This window comes from Fonsecaea nubica (assembly GCF_001646965.1).
Source record: "Fonsecaea nubica strain CBS 269.64 chromosome Unknown Scaff6, whole genome shotgun sequence".
Classification (NCBI taxonomy): domain Eukaryota; kingdom Fungi; phylum Ascomycota; class Eurotiomycetes; order Chaetothyriales; family Herpotrichiellaceae; genus Fonsecaea; species Fonsecaea nubica.
The window spans coordinates 597664-611790 of NW_019173679.1; the positions used below are offsets into that span (position 1 = coordinate 597664).

Genomic DNA, 14127 nt, shown 5'->3' on the forward strand with positions numbered 1-14127 from the left:
ACTACTTGGGCCCTCCCAGACTCTTTGTCTGTTGTTACGCCCCGCCCCGGGGGTGTCGGGAAGGCCTAGTGGGCATTATACATGCCTAACATCGCCTAGGGGGCTGTCTGTCCTGTAACTACGAGTACGAAGGACCTTACCACTCACCTCGTATTCCGTAGGTACCTGCCGAGTACTTGCAGTTGCTCGTCCTGGTAACCCATCGTTGCCTGCCGCTTTATCCACACCACTCCGACCTCTCAAGATCCGGTGGAATCGGGACCCCGGTCTGATCACAAATCTCAAACATCTACCACCACCACTCATACACCGTCCTGTCAAGACGTTTGTACTGTAGACCTTCGTGCGTAAGAAAAAAGTAAGAAGCCGGGACAAGGGCGGCCACCGGTGCTGCCGAAGTCAACCCCTCCGTAGATACCATATGTACCTTGGTTAAATTACTTCCTTCAGTCTTCTCTGGCTACTGCTCGGCAATATCCCCCTCTCTCTCTGTGTGTAAAAACTTCCATTTCATGTCTTCGGTATGGTTTCTCATTGGTCAATCTATCATTTCGTGTTTCATTCTAGTTTGCAGATGTTCTTCATGGGAAAGAAAAAAGGACAACTTCTGGCAAAACGAGACACATCCCCAGTTGATCACGCTGTCTAGTATTGGTATTGACTCGCCCTGAGGCTTTCTTTCCATCCCCAACGCCTGAAAAGAAGATCGTTTTCCCATTCGCTATGCATGACACGTTCCACGTACGTCCATCCATCCCTCATAAAAGCCGGTGGCCCAGGGTCCATGCCCGTAGACGTGGATGGGCCATCCCATCTATGATTAACCCGCGTCCCAAGTCGCGTGCGAAGACAAGATGCTGTATTCCGCCCAGAATCGGTCCGACATTCTATTTCTCCTCAACGCTGTCGGGCTTGATGGCCTCGCCGTCTGCATCTTTCATCTCGGTATCTTTGGGCTCGTCTGATGGTGCATCCGCCCCTTTCTTGGCCTCCTCTTCCGCCTTCTTCTTGGCTTCAGCCTCTGCTCTCTTTTTAGCCGCCTCCTCCTCTTGCGCTTTGAGAATTGCTTGTCGCTCCTCTTCGATCTTGTCTTGGTAGCGTTGGATCACGGGACCTGCAACGAATCGGATGTCGTCCATCTTGGCCACGTACTGTGCCTTGGTGGCATCATCCCCTTCATCGTACAGCCAATCCTGGCAGAAGTTAGCAACAAGTTCGGCTTCACAACGAAGCGCACCGGACGGGAGGGGGGAAATGCTTACCTCTGTCTGCTCCAGCTTCTCTCGGATCTTGTCCTTCTCTTCTTGGCTGGCAAAGTCGGCGTATTGTTCTTCGATCTTGCCCCGGAGCTCATAGATGAATGCCTCCAGCTCGTTCTTCTTGTCTTCAGTATCTGTCACGAGCTTGTCTTCCATGTACATGGCATTTTCCAATTCACCAAGTCGAGTCTTGGCTGCCTCATCCAGCGACGCAGTTCCTGCGACCAGCTGCAGCTCGCCTTTGCGCACTTGCTTCTTGACCTTACGCATCTTGGGCTTGGCCTGTTCGGCAGAGCCGTTGGGTTGATCTGTCTCCATGGCGTCGCCGTCTTTCTTTGCTTCCGGCTCAGGTTCCTCCACTTCGACATCCTCCACGTAGTAACCGCTTTCGAGGTTGAGGATGCCGTGCAGGTTCAGCCGCGCCTTGAGTTTGCACACCATGAAATCGTCCTTTTCGTCAGCCTTGACTCCTTTGACGGAGAAGCGCCCGATCCAGGGGTTGATCTTTCCGGGAAGCAATTCCGGCTTGGCGTACCGAGCTTCCAGATCGAAGGGCTGTTTGCGGTAGAAGGTTAGGATCTTGGTCGAGGGCATGACGTTGCCCTTGTTAAAGACGGTCAAGCTCGTATCTTCATCCGGAATATCCGGTGATTGCTCCCAGGTGAACTCGATGGGGTAGGTGACGATGTCGTGGACCGAGAAGTCTCGGACACGGAAGACAGGTGAGAGGATGGCGCAACTGAATGCACAGCCCCGAGCGATAGCTTCGTCCTGATTGAGAGTGAACGAGAGAGGCTTGCCAAAGAATTTGCTGATTCGGTCCTTGATGGACGGAACGCGAGTGCACCCACCCACCATCTCAATGGCATCGATATCTTCGATCTTTACCTTGGCTTCGGCCAGGGCCTGTTCAAGCGGGGCAGTAACTCGATCGAGAAGTGGCTTAATCAATTCCTCCAATTCGTCACGCTTCAACATGGCTCGGACATCCTTGTCATCCATCAGAGACTCGATGCTGAGAGGGGCCTGGGCATTGGCGGAAAGGATCTTCTTCAGCTTCTCGGCAGCCGCGGCGACACGGGTGATGGCCTTTGGATTGCTGGTGATGTCGAGCTTGAACTTCTCTTTGAATTCCGCCGCAAAATGGTCTACGAGGGCTTTGTCGATGTTGCGTCCACCGAAATGCCGGTCAAAGGTGGTGGCCTTGACAGCCAGCTCACCCTTGCGGAATTCGACAATGGAGCAGGTGTAGTCGCTGTAGCCAATGTCCACAAAGCACACTCGACGTGGCTTAGCCTCACCGTCAGGAAGGTCGGATTTTGTGATACCGTAACCCAGGGCGATGGCCGTATTGTCGTTGATGAGGCGGAGGAGTTTGAGGTTGGCAATCTCGGCGGCATCGAGCATGGCTCTTCGCTGGGTATCGGTGAACCATGGCGGGCAGCTGATGACCACGTCCGAGACGGGAAGTTTTAGTTCCTTGCTGGCCGTGTCTCTGATCTTCCCCAGATACATGGCAATCAATTGGACAGCCGTGAATTTTTGCTTCTCCCCGCGGTATGTGACTTCGGCTCCCACCTGGCCATTGACATCCACCAAAGGTGCAGTAATGTACTGCTGCTCGATGGCGATCTCAGGGTCATTTATGGTCCGGCCGGCGAGGCGTTTCAGCGACGAGATGGTGTTTTTGAGATTCGAGATTTCCTGGGTCTTTGCGGCTTCGCCCAGGTATCGACTCTTCGGACCAAAGCCAACCAAGGATCTAAAAGGGCGGAAGTCAGTCTCTGCAGTCGCCTTCACGGTAAGGCTAGGTCCAGGGTACTTACGGTGTAGATCGGTTCGACGTCTCATTTGTGATCTGGTGAGCAGGTGGGTTAGTTATTTGTGTTTACAATTTGAGACTGGTCTTCTCGAGAACAGGGCAAAGGACAAGAACTTACAATGTCGATACCTTTGTTGCGCGCGACACCAATCTTGGTGCTCTGGGCCCCAAAGTCAACGCCGACGACGCTCATTGTCAATGGCGCCTCAGTTCAAAGTAGAGGGGGGGAAAGGTTTCTCGAGGTATCTGTGTTGGTTGCGGTGATGTGATGGGAGGGATTTTGAGAGGAAGTGAAATCGTGGGAGACGAAACAGGGTAGAATTAAGCAAAGAAGAGGGATGGTGATAAAGCCACTGTCTTCTTTCAACAGAAAGACGGCGACAGCAATTGACCTAGAGGACAGATACAAATCAGACCAAAAATTTCACCCGCCCAAAGGGACCATTTTTCGCAAAGGGCCAAACAGCAGCCTGCCTTGTCCAGCCGCCAACCGCCTCCCGCCCTCCAGCCAACGACGAGCCAGTGAGCCAGGAGCACCAGTAGCTTCGCGCAGCTTCGATGGTTGTCTTTTTCCCTTGCAGCCAAGCCCGCGGACGTCACTCTCCCACCCGCCGCTGGTGCCGCAGCCCACAAGCACCGCATCTGGCAATCTGGCATCTGGCATCTGGCCCGCCATTTGCCATTTTGCACACAAACTGCGCCCACCGCAGCGACCAGTAGCCTCCAGCAAACATCGTCCAGCAATCCTTGGCCGGGGCCTGGTGAGGCTGGCTCAACGGGTAACGCCTTATCCATTGTCTCCCAACCCAACCCCGGCTTCCTTCAAATCATCCTCAGACACGACATCCGCTGGGCAGCAATTGCGCTTTACCATGACTTCATCTCCGAGATAAACCCAACTCCCAGATCGAGAAAATGAGGCGTCAGTCAGCGTATCCCCTCGATCCCGACATGGTGGCGTGAGGTGGAAAACATCAAGGATGCTTGTGGTAGTGTGTGGGGCGCATGAACAATAATACATTTGCTAATGTTTACCTACTTGTTATACATATACGGAGTACAAACGTCCTCCGTCCTGGATTAAGAGATAATGATGTGAAACATCTTGTCTTGTTTCCTCTCCCCAGAAGGCCGCCATTGCCGTGGATTACACCATTCTCCCTGGACTTGGACTTCTCTTCCGCAACCGCTGCTTTTTCAAAGACTGTCGCTTGGCCTTCCCTATGGCCTCTTTTCCGTCCATACCAGAGAAATCTTCCTCAACAGAGGCAGCCATCATGGGACTGTTTCGCCCCAGAGGACTTCGGTTGTCACTCTCGTGGTTTCTCGCCGTTTCTTGCCGACTGTCGCCATGTTCTGCAAACGTGAACATGTCTCTTGAGCCTTGCAAGGCTGGAATAACTCCCGCCATATTACGTGTTGCCAAGTGACCTTCACCCAGGAATCGCCGAGTGTCTGCGACCATGCTCCTCGGTCTTGACTCCATGTCAACTGCTCGACTTGGCCGATGCCTTTTCTCATTGTCTTCGCTGAAGCTATTGATCCATTTAGGCGTGTGTACCGACAAACTATCCGAATCGCTCATGTCAAGAGATTCATGCTCGTAGCGATGTTGCTGTGTGTTGAAATTGACATGCGATGGTGTCGGTGAGGCCATTTCGTTGTCCGGCATCTGTCCAGGCTCTTGCTCTGCAGAAAAGAAGCGGCCCTCGACGCTGGACGATGGCTGGAGTGCTGAAGGTCGGGTGCGGCGTCGACGGAATTCAATCGCGGGCTTAAAGGTCTCTGGAACAATATTCAAATCGTCTCCGGTGGCGATGGCATGTTCGATTGCCTGTTGGGGTGTTACCTTTGCGTCTGCTGCTCCTGCATCTGCTCTCGGCCCGCCCCAAGTTCTTTGTCCTGCCGTGAAGACACCATACACCATATAAACCCAGTTCAAGAACGGGTTGAGCATAAACATCATCGGATACAGAGCAGCTTTCCAGCGGTGCAGCCTGATGGCAAAGTAAAACATAAGCAACCAGTTCAAGCCGCACGAGATGCACATGAACTCCCAGGGCAACGAGTCCACCCGTGTGGAAGTGCTTGATATCGCGATAATGGTGATCAACAGAAGGAGGGCCGTCGTTCGAATGCTAACAGTGGCAAAGCGAAGAAAGCAGAGCATGGGATACTTCCTCCACAGACGGCCGTCTGTCAACATGCAAACTTCATTGGTGATAAACCCTAGAAACCACCGACGCCTCTGCTTGAGTAGAGATCGAAATGTCTGGACCGCCTCGGTTTTGCAAAAGGCGCTGGTACTCAATTGGATCTGATACCGCTGTTTGGCACCGAGCATGAACAAATGTGTTAGCCACCGGTCTTCGCCGAGATGTGTTTTGGCGTAGTCAAAGAGATCCTCGCATTCTTCCGCCTTGTCCGAGAAATAGAACCGTGCCATGTTTCGAAAGGCCGAAAATCGAAGCAGAGTCAAGGCTCCCGGCAGACATGTAACGGCTCCACAACCTGATTCAACAGATCTTTCGAACAGCTGCCCGTGAACATACTCCATGTCCTGCAACAAGGTGATGAACGAATGCTTCTTTGTGGAAGACGTGATAATACCAGTCATCGCCAGCATATTGTGTTTACTACCGGGTCTGAGTTCCATGTCGTACATAAAGTTCTGTATGCACACAGGATCCAGGATGCAGTCCGAGTCGATGAACAGGATGAAGAGGTCGTCCTTCTCCTGGAGGTATCGTTTGTAGATCTTGTCGATGAGGAGAAAGGTCGCCTTCTGACAATGTCGCTTGCCCCCGTGGGGAAACCTCGACACAGTGACTCGGGCCCCATTATACGCTACATCAATGGATTTGGGAAAGTCCTTCAATGTAACTGGTACGCCTAGTCGATCGACCGTCTTCAGGTAAAGCTCGTCAATGTCGTCTCCGTCGAAAGAGACAAACACGTGGATGCACGCAGCAGGGTAGTCGCAGCTGACTACCGAATTCAGTGCTGTCCACAGGGAGTCCGGTGGCTCCTTGTAGACCGGCATGACCACGACCACCTTTGGGGCGGTCTGCTCATTGAGAGTATATTTGACCCGCTTTTGCCGTCCAAGAGGGACAACAACTAGTTGATAGACGCAAAAGAGCCAGGGGATCACCAGCATGGCTGCAAAGGAGTAGAATGCAAACTCCTGGAGGATGGAAGTCATCAGAGTAGGGAAATATTGTGTGAGATGCTGTGGTAGAGGCAGCGTCGCAATCATCACCGGCAAGAATATCCCCCTGTATGCAATCATTAGCATTATATGCTCTCGAGGAAAACAGCAACTGACTTGCCGGAGGAGGGTGAACGCCACCATCAGGAGCACAGCCAACACCTTTTGCGACCAGTGATCTGCCTTCATGTATGCCTTTGCAAGGCAGTAACAAAACGCTGCTACCCACAGAAACGATTCGAGAAAGGCTGCGAGAATGATGGGACCAATGAAGGCAAGGGAAATAATCTATACCATCAGCAAGAAGTCATCGCTGTGTGGCACGAACGTTCTCACTTCGGGTACCGTCCAGGGCCCACTGAGAGATTCATGCTCGGCCATATTCCTTGCGTCGGTGACACACCGTCCAAAGCCAGCTGACACTGAAAGGAGCCTTGATCCAGAGATTGCTTTTCTGTTGAGAGGAGTGGCGGTTAATATGCTTCAGCAAGGGACACTTGATCAAAGTAGTGTGCTAGTAGTGATCACGACGTCGGGATATCAGAGTTGTCGAAAGTTTCAAGGTCTCAAGTGATGGACGAGAGAACCAAAGGGAATGAGCGATAGACTCTTGGATTTCGGCGTGTAAAGTGACAGCCGTGAAAGCAACCGGGGAGCATCAAAAGGGAGTTTCTGGGTTCTCGCACGGAGAGAAAAGTGATGGACCTTTGGATCAGTGAATGATATTCAATTCATGAAGATACTGAAACGGTGGCATGGAGGCCGTCGCCAGAAAAGTACTATGAGTCGGGGTGCGCTGGATGAAGTCGAGCAATGAGAGGGCAAGCCAGTAAAGAAAATGATAATGAGGAAGCAAAGGCCGGAGAAGGGGAAAGAAGAAGAGGCAGTTGCGTTCACAGTGCCAGCTTCCGCAAATCCGGCTGGCATGGTGGTGATTTCCAGGTCGATCATGCTGGTGAAGGACGGATGCCCAAGCAAAGCGTAGGAGAAGCAGTCGAATCTGCACGATGGCAGCTTGCAGTTTGTGGCCCACAAAAGCGAAGGAGACGTCGTCACAATGAGGCGAAGCAAAACGATGCTCAAAGATGGAACGTACTAGGAGCGCAGTTAGAACAGAGAGACAGGTTCGTGGTTACCATATATCATCCATCTCTTGAGCAACGTTTCACCAGTATCCAACAAAGCGATATGCTCATAAAAGAACCAATAACCAGACTCCAAAGCCACACCTTCCGGCCCAGTGCCTTCTACGGCCGCAACGTGCGTGTATTTACAAGTGGAAATCCCCGCTAACGGTGCTGTCAACGTCGGTCCAAGCGCTTGAGGGAGTACGTATCCCATCTGCAAAGTCACTGAGGATGTCGTCAGAACTGTCTTCTGCCTCACTGGCGTTGATATGACCTGCACTATCAGCCATGCTGGGCGTCGCCGAGGCTGGGGGTGTTGCATTCAGAGGGGCTGCACCAATGACAAAAGTTCGAGATGCATCTAAATATGTGCTCTGGACAGGGAGGGATGCTTGCGACTCATGTTCGGAAAGCGTATGCGACGAGACTGAATCCGCCACAGAGAAATACTCTGATCGATCTTGTGGGCGGCGAAGGTAATCGGCAGACGGAATAGAGAAGTCCGGATCAGGAGCACTTTCCGTCGTGGGTGTAAGCTCAAGCAGGCTTTCTGAAGCATGGCTGGACAGGATTTCAACTGGTCGTTCAATCAAAGGTAGATTCCATGCTTCGCGCATCTCCCGCTCGTATCTTGACTCGAATGGATTTGGAGGAGTTTCATCGAGCGCCCTCGCAGAAACGGGGGCGGCGGTCGACAGATGCAGAGTGGGCGGTGACTGATCTGGTTGCAAAGGGACGAGTCTCTGCCGCAGAGTGGCGGACTGCGCTGAGGGTTCGGCGCCAGAGAAGTGTGTTGCTGGGGCTGTTTGTTCATCTTGTGCCGGTTGCAGTAGAATACCATTCTGGTCCACCAGAGTATCAAAAGTCGGGCTAGACGGTATTTCCTTCTCTTGATCCGTGAGCCTTCTTCTCTTCCTCCTCTCTTCCATGATCCGTCCTCGCTCCATGATGTCAGCGATTGCTTGACGTCGACGCTCTTCGGCCAGTTCGCCCTTCTCTTCATGCATCGAGACGTCTGTCGAAGTGCGTCGAGGACGGGGTCTCGGGCCAATCTCGTCGCCGAGGGAGTGCAGGCCCATGGCTATCCTGTGTCTTGTCCGCTCTATCCATGCTCGCACTTGAGGGTTCTCATATGCCGCTATGCTGGCTGCCACCAGAACAGAGACAGTGATGATGATTCCTATCGGAGGCATGGTGGGTTAGTGTTGCCCGCGAGCCACAAGAGAAATGAGCATGAGGAATCCTTGGACAACCCTCAAACATGAGCGTATTTGTCGTTGGCAGATGATGTAAGGGGAGGATGGCGGTATGCAAGGAGGCACGGGGACACTCACCCTTGGCTAGCGGAGCTGGCATTTTGAAAATAAACCTGAGGGTGTTTCTCTGAGTAGAGAGTTCTCAGAGTGGAAGAGAGAGAGGAAGGGTGCAGGCGGAAGGACGCCGTGGTTGAAGACAACCTCCGGGGTGTCCAGGGATATCTTGAAACCGGGTCAGCCTGATTGTACCAGCGTCAAGGATCATACGAGGCACACAGGTGAGGCGGCAGCGGTTCGGAAGGAGGGAGGAAGAGGGAACTGGGCTGCGCCACCCACGCCATTTTTGGAGAGGGGAAGAGGAAGAGAGGGACGACGAGGCATCAATATTACTGCCACCAGCTGCAACTGTACGTGCCCCGCATGGCTGTTTGGTGGCTCGGTGGGACTTGGTTGGCAGCGTGGGAGCCTTGGATCCAGCCTCGGCGCGTCCATATCGGCATATCGGGCCACACGCGACTCCAAATTGAGATCCATGGAAGTTATACACTGCATAACCCACAACACACCTCAACGACAACGCATTCCAGAATGTCTCGAGCAAATTCCGCTGCTCAGCCAAGAGCCTTGACATTGACCGAAGAGCTCGAGAAACTCGAACAGTCCATCACATTAACACTGCAAGGTTGGCTTAGACCAGAAACATGTTTCATTCGCGCACAATCCATTGACTCGTACACGTTGCAGAAATCGATCACAACTTCAGTCGAGCACACCGTATAGTGACGTCGAGCATTCTGCCCATCGTCGAACAATATGCCACACATTCAAAGGAGGTCTGGGAGGGGTCAAGAGTGAGACACTCACACATTTTGGAAGAGACAATGCTGAGACCAAGCGCAGTTCTGGAAGCAATTTTTTGAATCGAGCGCCAATGTGTCCCTGTCGGGCTACGAAGAGCATCAGTCTCACCTGGAACATACAGACACCACAGTGACCGAAGACACCCACACCACCACACAGAGCACCTTGGAGACGTCGCAGTCGTACGAAACTCCTTCGGCGCAGCACATCTCCACAGACTCAATACAGGACTTGGACCTCTCCAACATGACCATCTCGCCCTCCAAGAGCAGCACACCGCGACCGAATATCACGCAAAAGTTTCAACAGCAAAGCAATGCTACCTTTGCAGACTACCCATCGCCTTATGAGGTCCTGCGGCAAGAAGTCCACAGTACAGTTGTCGACAACACGTCCCTGACCCAACCGACCATGCCCGAAACCCCTGGCGGCCGACCAGTATTTGCCATGGACAAGATTGCCGTAGAAACTCCCCAGTCCTCGCCGTTCCTCCCTCCACGACCGACCTCGATCCCACGCCCATCGACTGCCCGCAAACGGACGGATCCTCTGCTGCACCGCATCCTCGACCGAAATTACCGCGTCCAAGCGACACCGCTCACAAGTGAGCATTATGCAAATTGGCCTTCGACAACTCGTGGAACCCCCTCGACTGCGAGACATGCTCGATCTGCCGCCACACTAGGCAACTCGACTCTCTCGTCGAGCCCAGAGGCGCCTCCACCCGAGCTCCACCCGGAGATATTCTCCTCGCCCGAACGCAGGAGACCAATTCCCGGAGTCAGTGTTCTGACACCGTCACGGGCACGATCCAAATCCCAGCCCTTGAAGGCACCCGCCCGGACACCGGGGGTCTGGGACAGTGACGATGACGATCTCGACGACGACATTCTCTTCGACCAGTCCCCCCCTAAGACCATGCAGTTCCACGTCCCCCAGAATCGCCTGTTGAGGACTCCAGCCAAAGAAGCATCGAAGCGGATAGTCGAGGACATCCTGACCAATGCCGGGATAGATTACGGGGAGGAAGAACTCGATTTCACACAGGACATTGAGACCGAGGGGTTCGAAATGGATGGCGATGGGGAGCCGACCAGTCCGAGTGTTGTCTGTAGGGCCATGAACATCGAGGATGAGACATTTTGACGTGACGTGACATGACATGGTAGAGGCGAAAGATGCAGTCGATCTGCCCCAGTACGCGCCCATGAGGCGAACATAACACGATGCGAACCATATACAAGAACAAGTTATCATGGAAGAGATCATTCAACGCTCGTTGACGGCCTGATATTTTGCTCGCTCCTCACTCATCCATACCCCAGGGTCACGATATTCATTTTAATTTATTCGTCTTTCCATCCCCCCCTGCATAATTTCATTCGTCTTGATTATCGTGCTAAGTAGATCATTAAAGCCAGGATAGCTGGTATGTAGTAGCCCATCACGCCCATGTGACTGACTGACCGACCAACTGACTGACTGACTGGCCACCTATCTGATTGACTACCCAAATGACCGTATTAGATTCCTATCTAGATATCTACATGAGTATCTAGATGTATCATTACTCAACTTCGTATTCATTTCCCTTCTCTTCCTTTTCGCTTCCTTCGCAAGCAGCAACAACCACAACGACAGACAAACAGAAACACCGATGCTCAAGCTCGACACACATGTCACACGCTTACCTATTTTAGAGAGGTAAGATCCAGCATCTCACACTCGTATTTTGTGTGATTCCACAACTCTTCTCCTTGCTTCTCTCTCTCACACACCCTCGCACCCTCGCTTCTCCACAGTATCATCTCCCTTCCCGCCCACAATCGTCAATATCGTCTATGAGACACGACAGGAGAGGGGAGGGTATCACGAGGTCAACACCAGAGCGACCATGACGCTGATAGCGAGGACGAGGGACTTGGCGATACCCGCTTCGTGGATGGCGGCGCCGCCTGTGTATGGTGTGATGGGCGGGGTGAGGACCTATGTAGATTTCAATGCCCGGCGGTCGGGCGGGAACGGTTAGTAAAGGAAACAGTACAATGCCACATAGATGCACAGACACACACACACAATGAGTCTCTCTCGTAGACTCAAATAAAGTGTGGCCGTATGAGAGCAAGAGCCACGCATCCAAGGAGGGGCTGGAGAGACATACCGTATCAATGACGTGAGCCACTCCGTTCTCCAGAATCAGATTCGACGCGACGATCTTGGCGTTGTTCACAAAGTAATCGTCGCCCTGGACAGTCACCGTGACGGTCGTGCCGGACTGCGTCACGAAACTTGCCCCGTTGCTCAGGCTGGGGAGGTAGCCGGCAAAGTCCTGCACGACGTGGCCCGCCAGGACGGACTGGATGCTGCTGGGTGACAGGGACGGGGCGATGTTTGCGGCGGCAAAGGCCTGGTTGGTGGGGATGAAGACGGTGATGAGAGGCGTGGCGTCCAGGGTCGCCGACTGGTTCGACGAGTTGGCCAGGGCAACAAAGGTCGATTGGCCAGTGGTCTGGGCCGTGGTGGACAGTGTGGCGGGCAGGGTGAAGAGGCTGTGTAAGTGTTCAAAATATTAGCATATCGGTAATGGTGGATTGTCCATCTCGAGGACGACCCGACCGAGGTACACACATATTGAAAAGAACCGAAGCCCAGAGATTCAAGATCTGAGGATCCAAACAAGTGATATGAACTCGCTCCACTTACCCGTCAGTAGTATGAATCACTCCACCAGCGAAAGGAATGTCGGCCGTTATGACCCCAACCGAGTTGCCCAGCCCTGAAAGGATATCCACGAGCGTGTCCGCCGTGTCCTGTCTGGCGAGGAGGGTCGGGGCCGATCGCTTGCTGGATGTCGTCTTGGTGCTGTTTTTCGGTTTCGAGACGACCTTTTGCGTGGCTCCTTTGAGGTTGGCGTTGGTGTCCTTGGTCGCAACCACCGCGCCAGGTGGAGTCCTGAGGCCGTTGATCTCGCTCTGGCTCTGCGTCGCGTGGAGAAGCAATTGCTGCTGCTGTGCTGGGGTGAGCGTGTCGCGCTTCCTCCGCCGCGTTGCGTTCACTGTGCTGCCAATGAATTGATCGGTCGGAGCAAAGACGGTAGGAACTCCCGCGGCGTAAGCAGCCGAGACTACAGGGTCCGATGCAATTAGAGCGGCAAACTTGGCGGCCCCTGCCGCGATAAGAGCATCGTTCAATGATGGAAGACTTGGCGTTGGCGATGGCGACGGCCACACGGTGGTTTGCCACGACTGCCACGTGGGAGTCTCGGACGGCCAAGAGTGTGGTGAGTAAATGCTTGTCGGCCATGAGGACCACGGCAAGCTTTCCGAAGACCAGACGTGAGACGAGTAGCTAGACGGGCCCCAAGAGCTCGAGTGTTCTGGCCAAGTAGGTGCTGAGACAGAGGGAGTGTATGTCGAGGGCCACGGGACGACGGATGACCAAGTGTCCGAGGTATAGACAGTCGGTGTCCACGCGGGAGTCTCCTCAGACCATGACGGCTCAGCATAGGAACTGGGAGAGGGCGACCAGGTCCAGGTCCAGGACGGGCGGATAAACGAAGGCACAGTCGCCGGGAAGTGCTGGGCAGCGACCGGAGAAATTCCCAGCCCAGACAGGGCGATAATGAGTTGAAACGACATGATCAGGCTGGGAGCTGCGGCTCACAGAGTTGGAAGGCAATGGAGACAGGAGGAGGCCAGACTGCGTGAGCGAATGTGCAGGATGTCGAGCCTACTTTGGCACTTCTCTCTCTTTCTTTTCTCTTTCCCACCAAAGTTGGCTGCAAACGAGCGAGCATAGATTCGGCAGAGCCTCACCTTGCATCATCCAGAGGAGAGACGGGGTGTGACTTACCTATATGTCCGTCTTTCGACGGACCTTTCCAGAGTGGACGAAGCTTGCTTCCAAAAAGTCCGGCTGGCCACAAGAACTATGTAGAAACTGGGATCGTCGATGGAGGCTTGGGCGGAGAAAGCACGTTTTCAGCCTGCCATATCCAGGAATGGTCCCTCTCCTCTTAATTGTTCTTCTGTTCGCTCGATGTCCCTTCTGCAGAGGCAGCAGGAGCTGCAACGGTGCAACGGCGCGGCGGCGCAGATGGTGCCATAGTCGAGTAAAGCAATGCAGTGTGGTGTGTGGGCGTGCGTACGCCGTACTCAGGGTGCTTGCTGGACATGCGTCAATAGCGCAAGTACAGTACCATACCTGAAGAGTGAGAGCAAGGGTACGCGGCGAACTCGGTAAGAGTTGTAGGTTCAGGGTCGAGATGAGGCTCCAAGGGTTACTCAAAGCAGTCTCGTGCAGGGGAATTTCACACGGCTTGGATGGGGATGGCCCGCACCTTTCGCCAGTCTCGTATCAGTGGACGCGAGTTGGGCAAAAGGCTTGCAGTTTTAGGCTGTTGTTTGACGTAAATAGGAACAAGCGTCGGACTGTCGACTCGAGACAACCTCCAAGGGCTAGTGAGGCTCGTCTGTCTGCTTGGTCATGGGCACTGTGGGTAGGCACTGACGCTGCCTGGTAGGTCGACGAAAACCCCGAAATCCGGGGTCGTCGTCAGAGAAAGCTTCTCAGAGGGCGGAAGTGCCCGAGT

The 14127-nt window shown here is 53.6% G+C and overlaps 5 protein-coding genes across 5 annotated transcripts; 1 reads left to right on the top strand and 4 right to left on the bottom strand.

Annotated features, from left to right (window-relative positions):
- Positions 1–887: 887 nt before the first annotated feature.
- On the bottom strand, positions 888–3274 carry AYO20_01607 (hypothetical protein; the record flags this gene model as incomplete). The annotated part of the gene is made up of 4 exons (XM_022639913.1): positions 888–1193; positions 1263–3021; positions 3086–3117; positions 3200–3274. 4 exons carry the CDS (start codon positions 3272–3274, stop codon positions 888–890), a joined length of 2172 nt encoding a protein of 723 aa, XP_022504301.1.
- Positions 3275–4228: 954 nt separating this feature from the next.
- AYO20_01608 (hypothetical protein) lies at positions 4229–6673 on the bottom strand (the record flags this gene model as incomplete). The annotated part of the gene is made up of 3 exons (XM_022639914.1): positions 4229–6268; positions 6410–6580; positions 6629–6673. The coding sequence occupies 3 exons, from the start codon at positions 6671–6673 to the stop codon at positions 4229–4231; spliced, it is 2256 nt and encodes a 751-aa protein (XP_022504302.1).
- An 889-nt stretch (positions 6674–7562) lies between these two features.
- AYO20_01609 (hypothetical protein) lies at positions 7563–8612 on the bottom strand (the record flags this gene model as incomplete). The annotated part of the gene is made up of 1 exon (XM_022639915.1): positions 7563–8612. One exon carries the CDS (start codon positions 8610–8612, stop codon positions 7563–7565), a length of 1050 nt encoding a protein of 349 aa, XP_022504303.1.
- Positions 8613–9263: 651 nt separating this feature from the next.
- On the top strand, positions 9264–10682 carry AYO20_01610 (hypothetical protein; the record flags this gene model as incomplete). The annotated part of the gene is made up of 3 exons (XM_022639916.1): positions 9264–9357; positions 9420–9526; positions 9576–10682. 3 exons carry the CDS (start codon positions 9264–9266, stop codon positions 10680–10682), a joined length of 1308 nt encoding a protein of 435 aa, XP_022504304.1.
- A 723-nt stretch (positions 10683–11405) lies between these two features.
- AYO20_01611 (hypothetical protein) lies at positions 11406–13174 on the bottom strand (the record flags this gene model as incomplete). Its single annotated transcript, XM_022639917.1, has 3 exons — positions 11406–11522; positions 11698–12085; positions 12240–13174. 3 exons carry the CDS (start codon positions 13172–13174, stop codon positions 11406–11408), a joined length of 1440 nt encoding a protein of 479 aa, XP_022504305.1.
- Between the last annotated feature and the right edge of the window lie 953 nt (positions 13175–14127).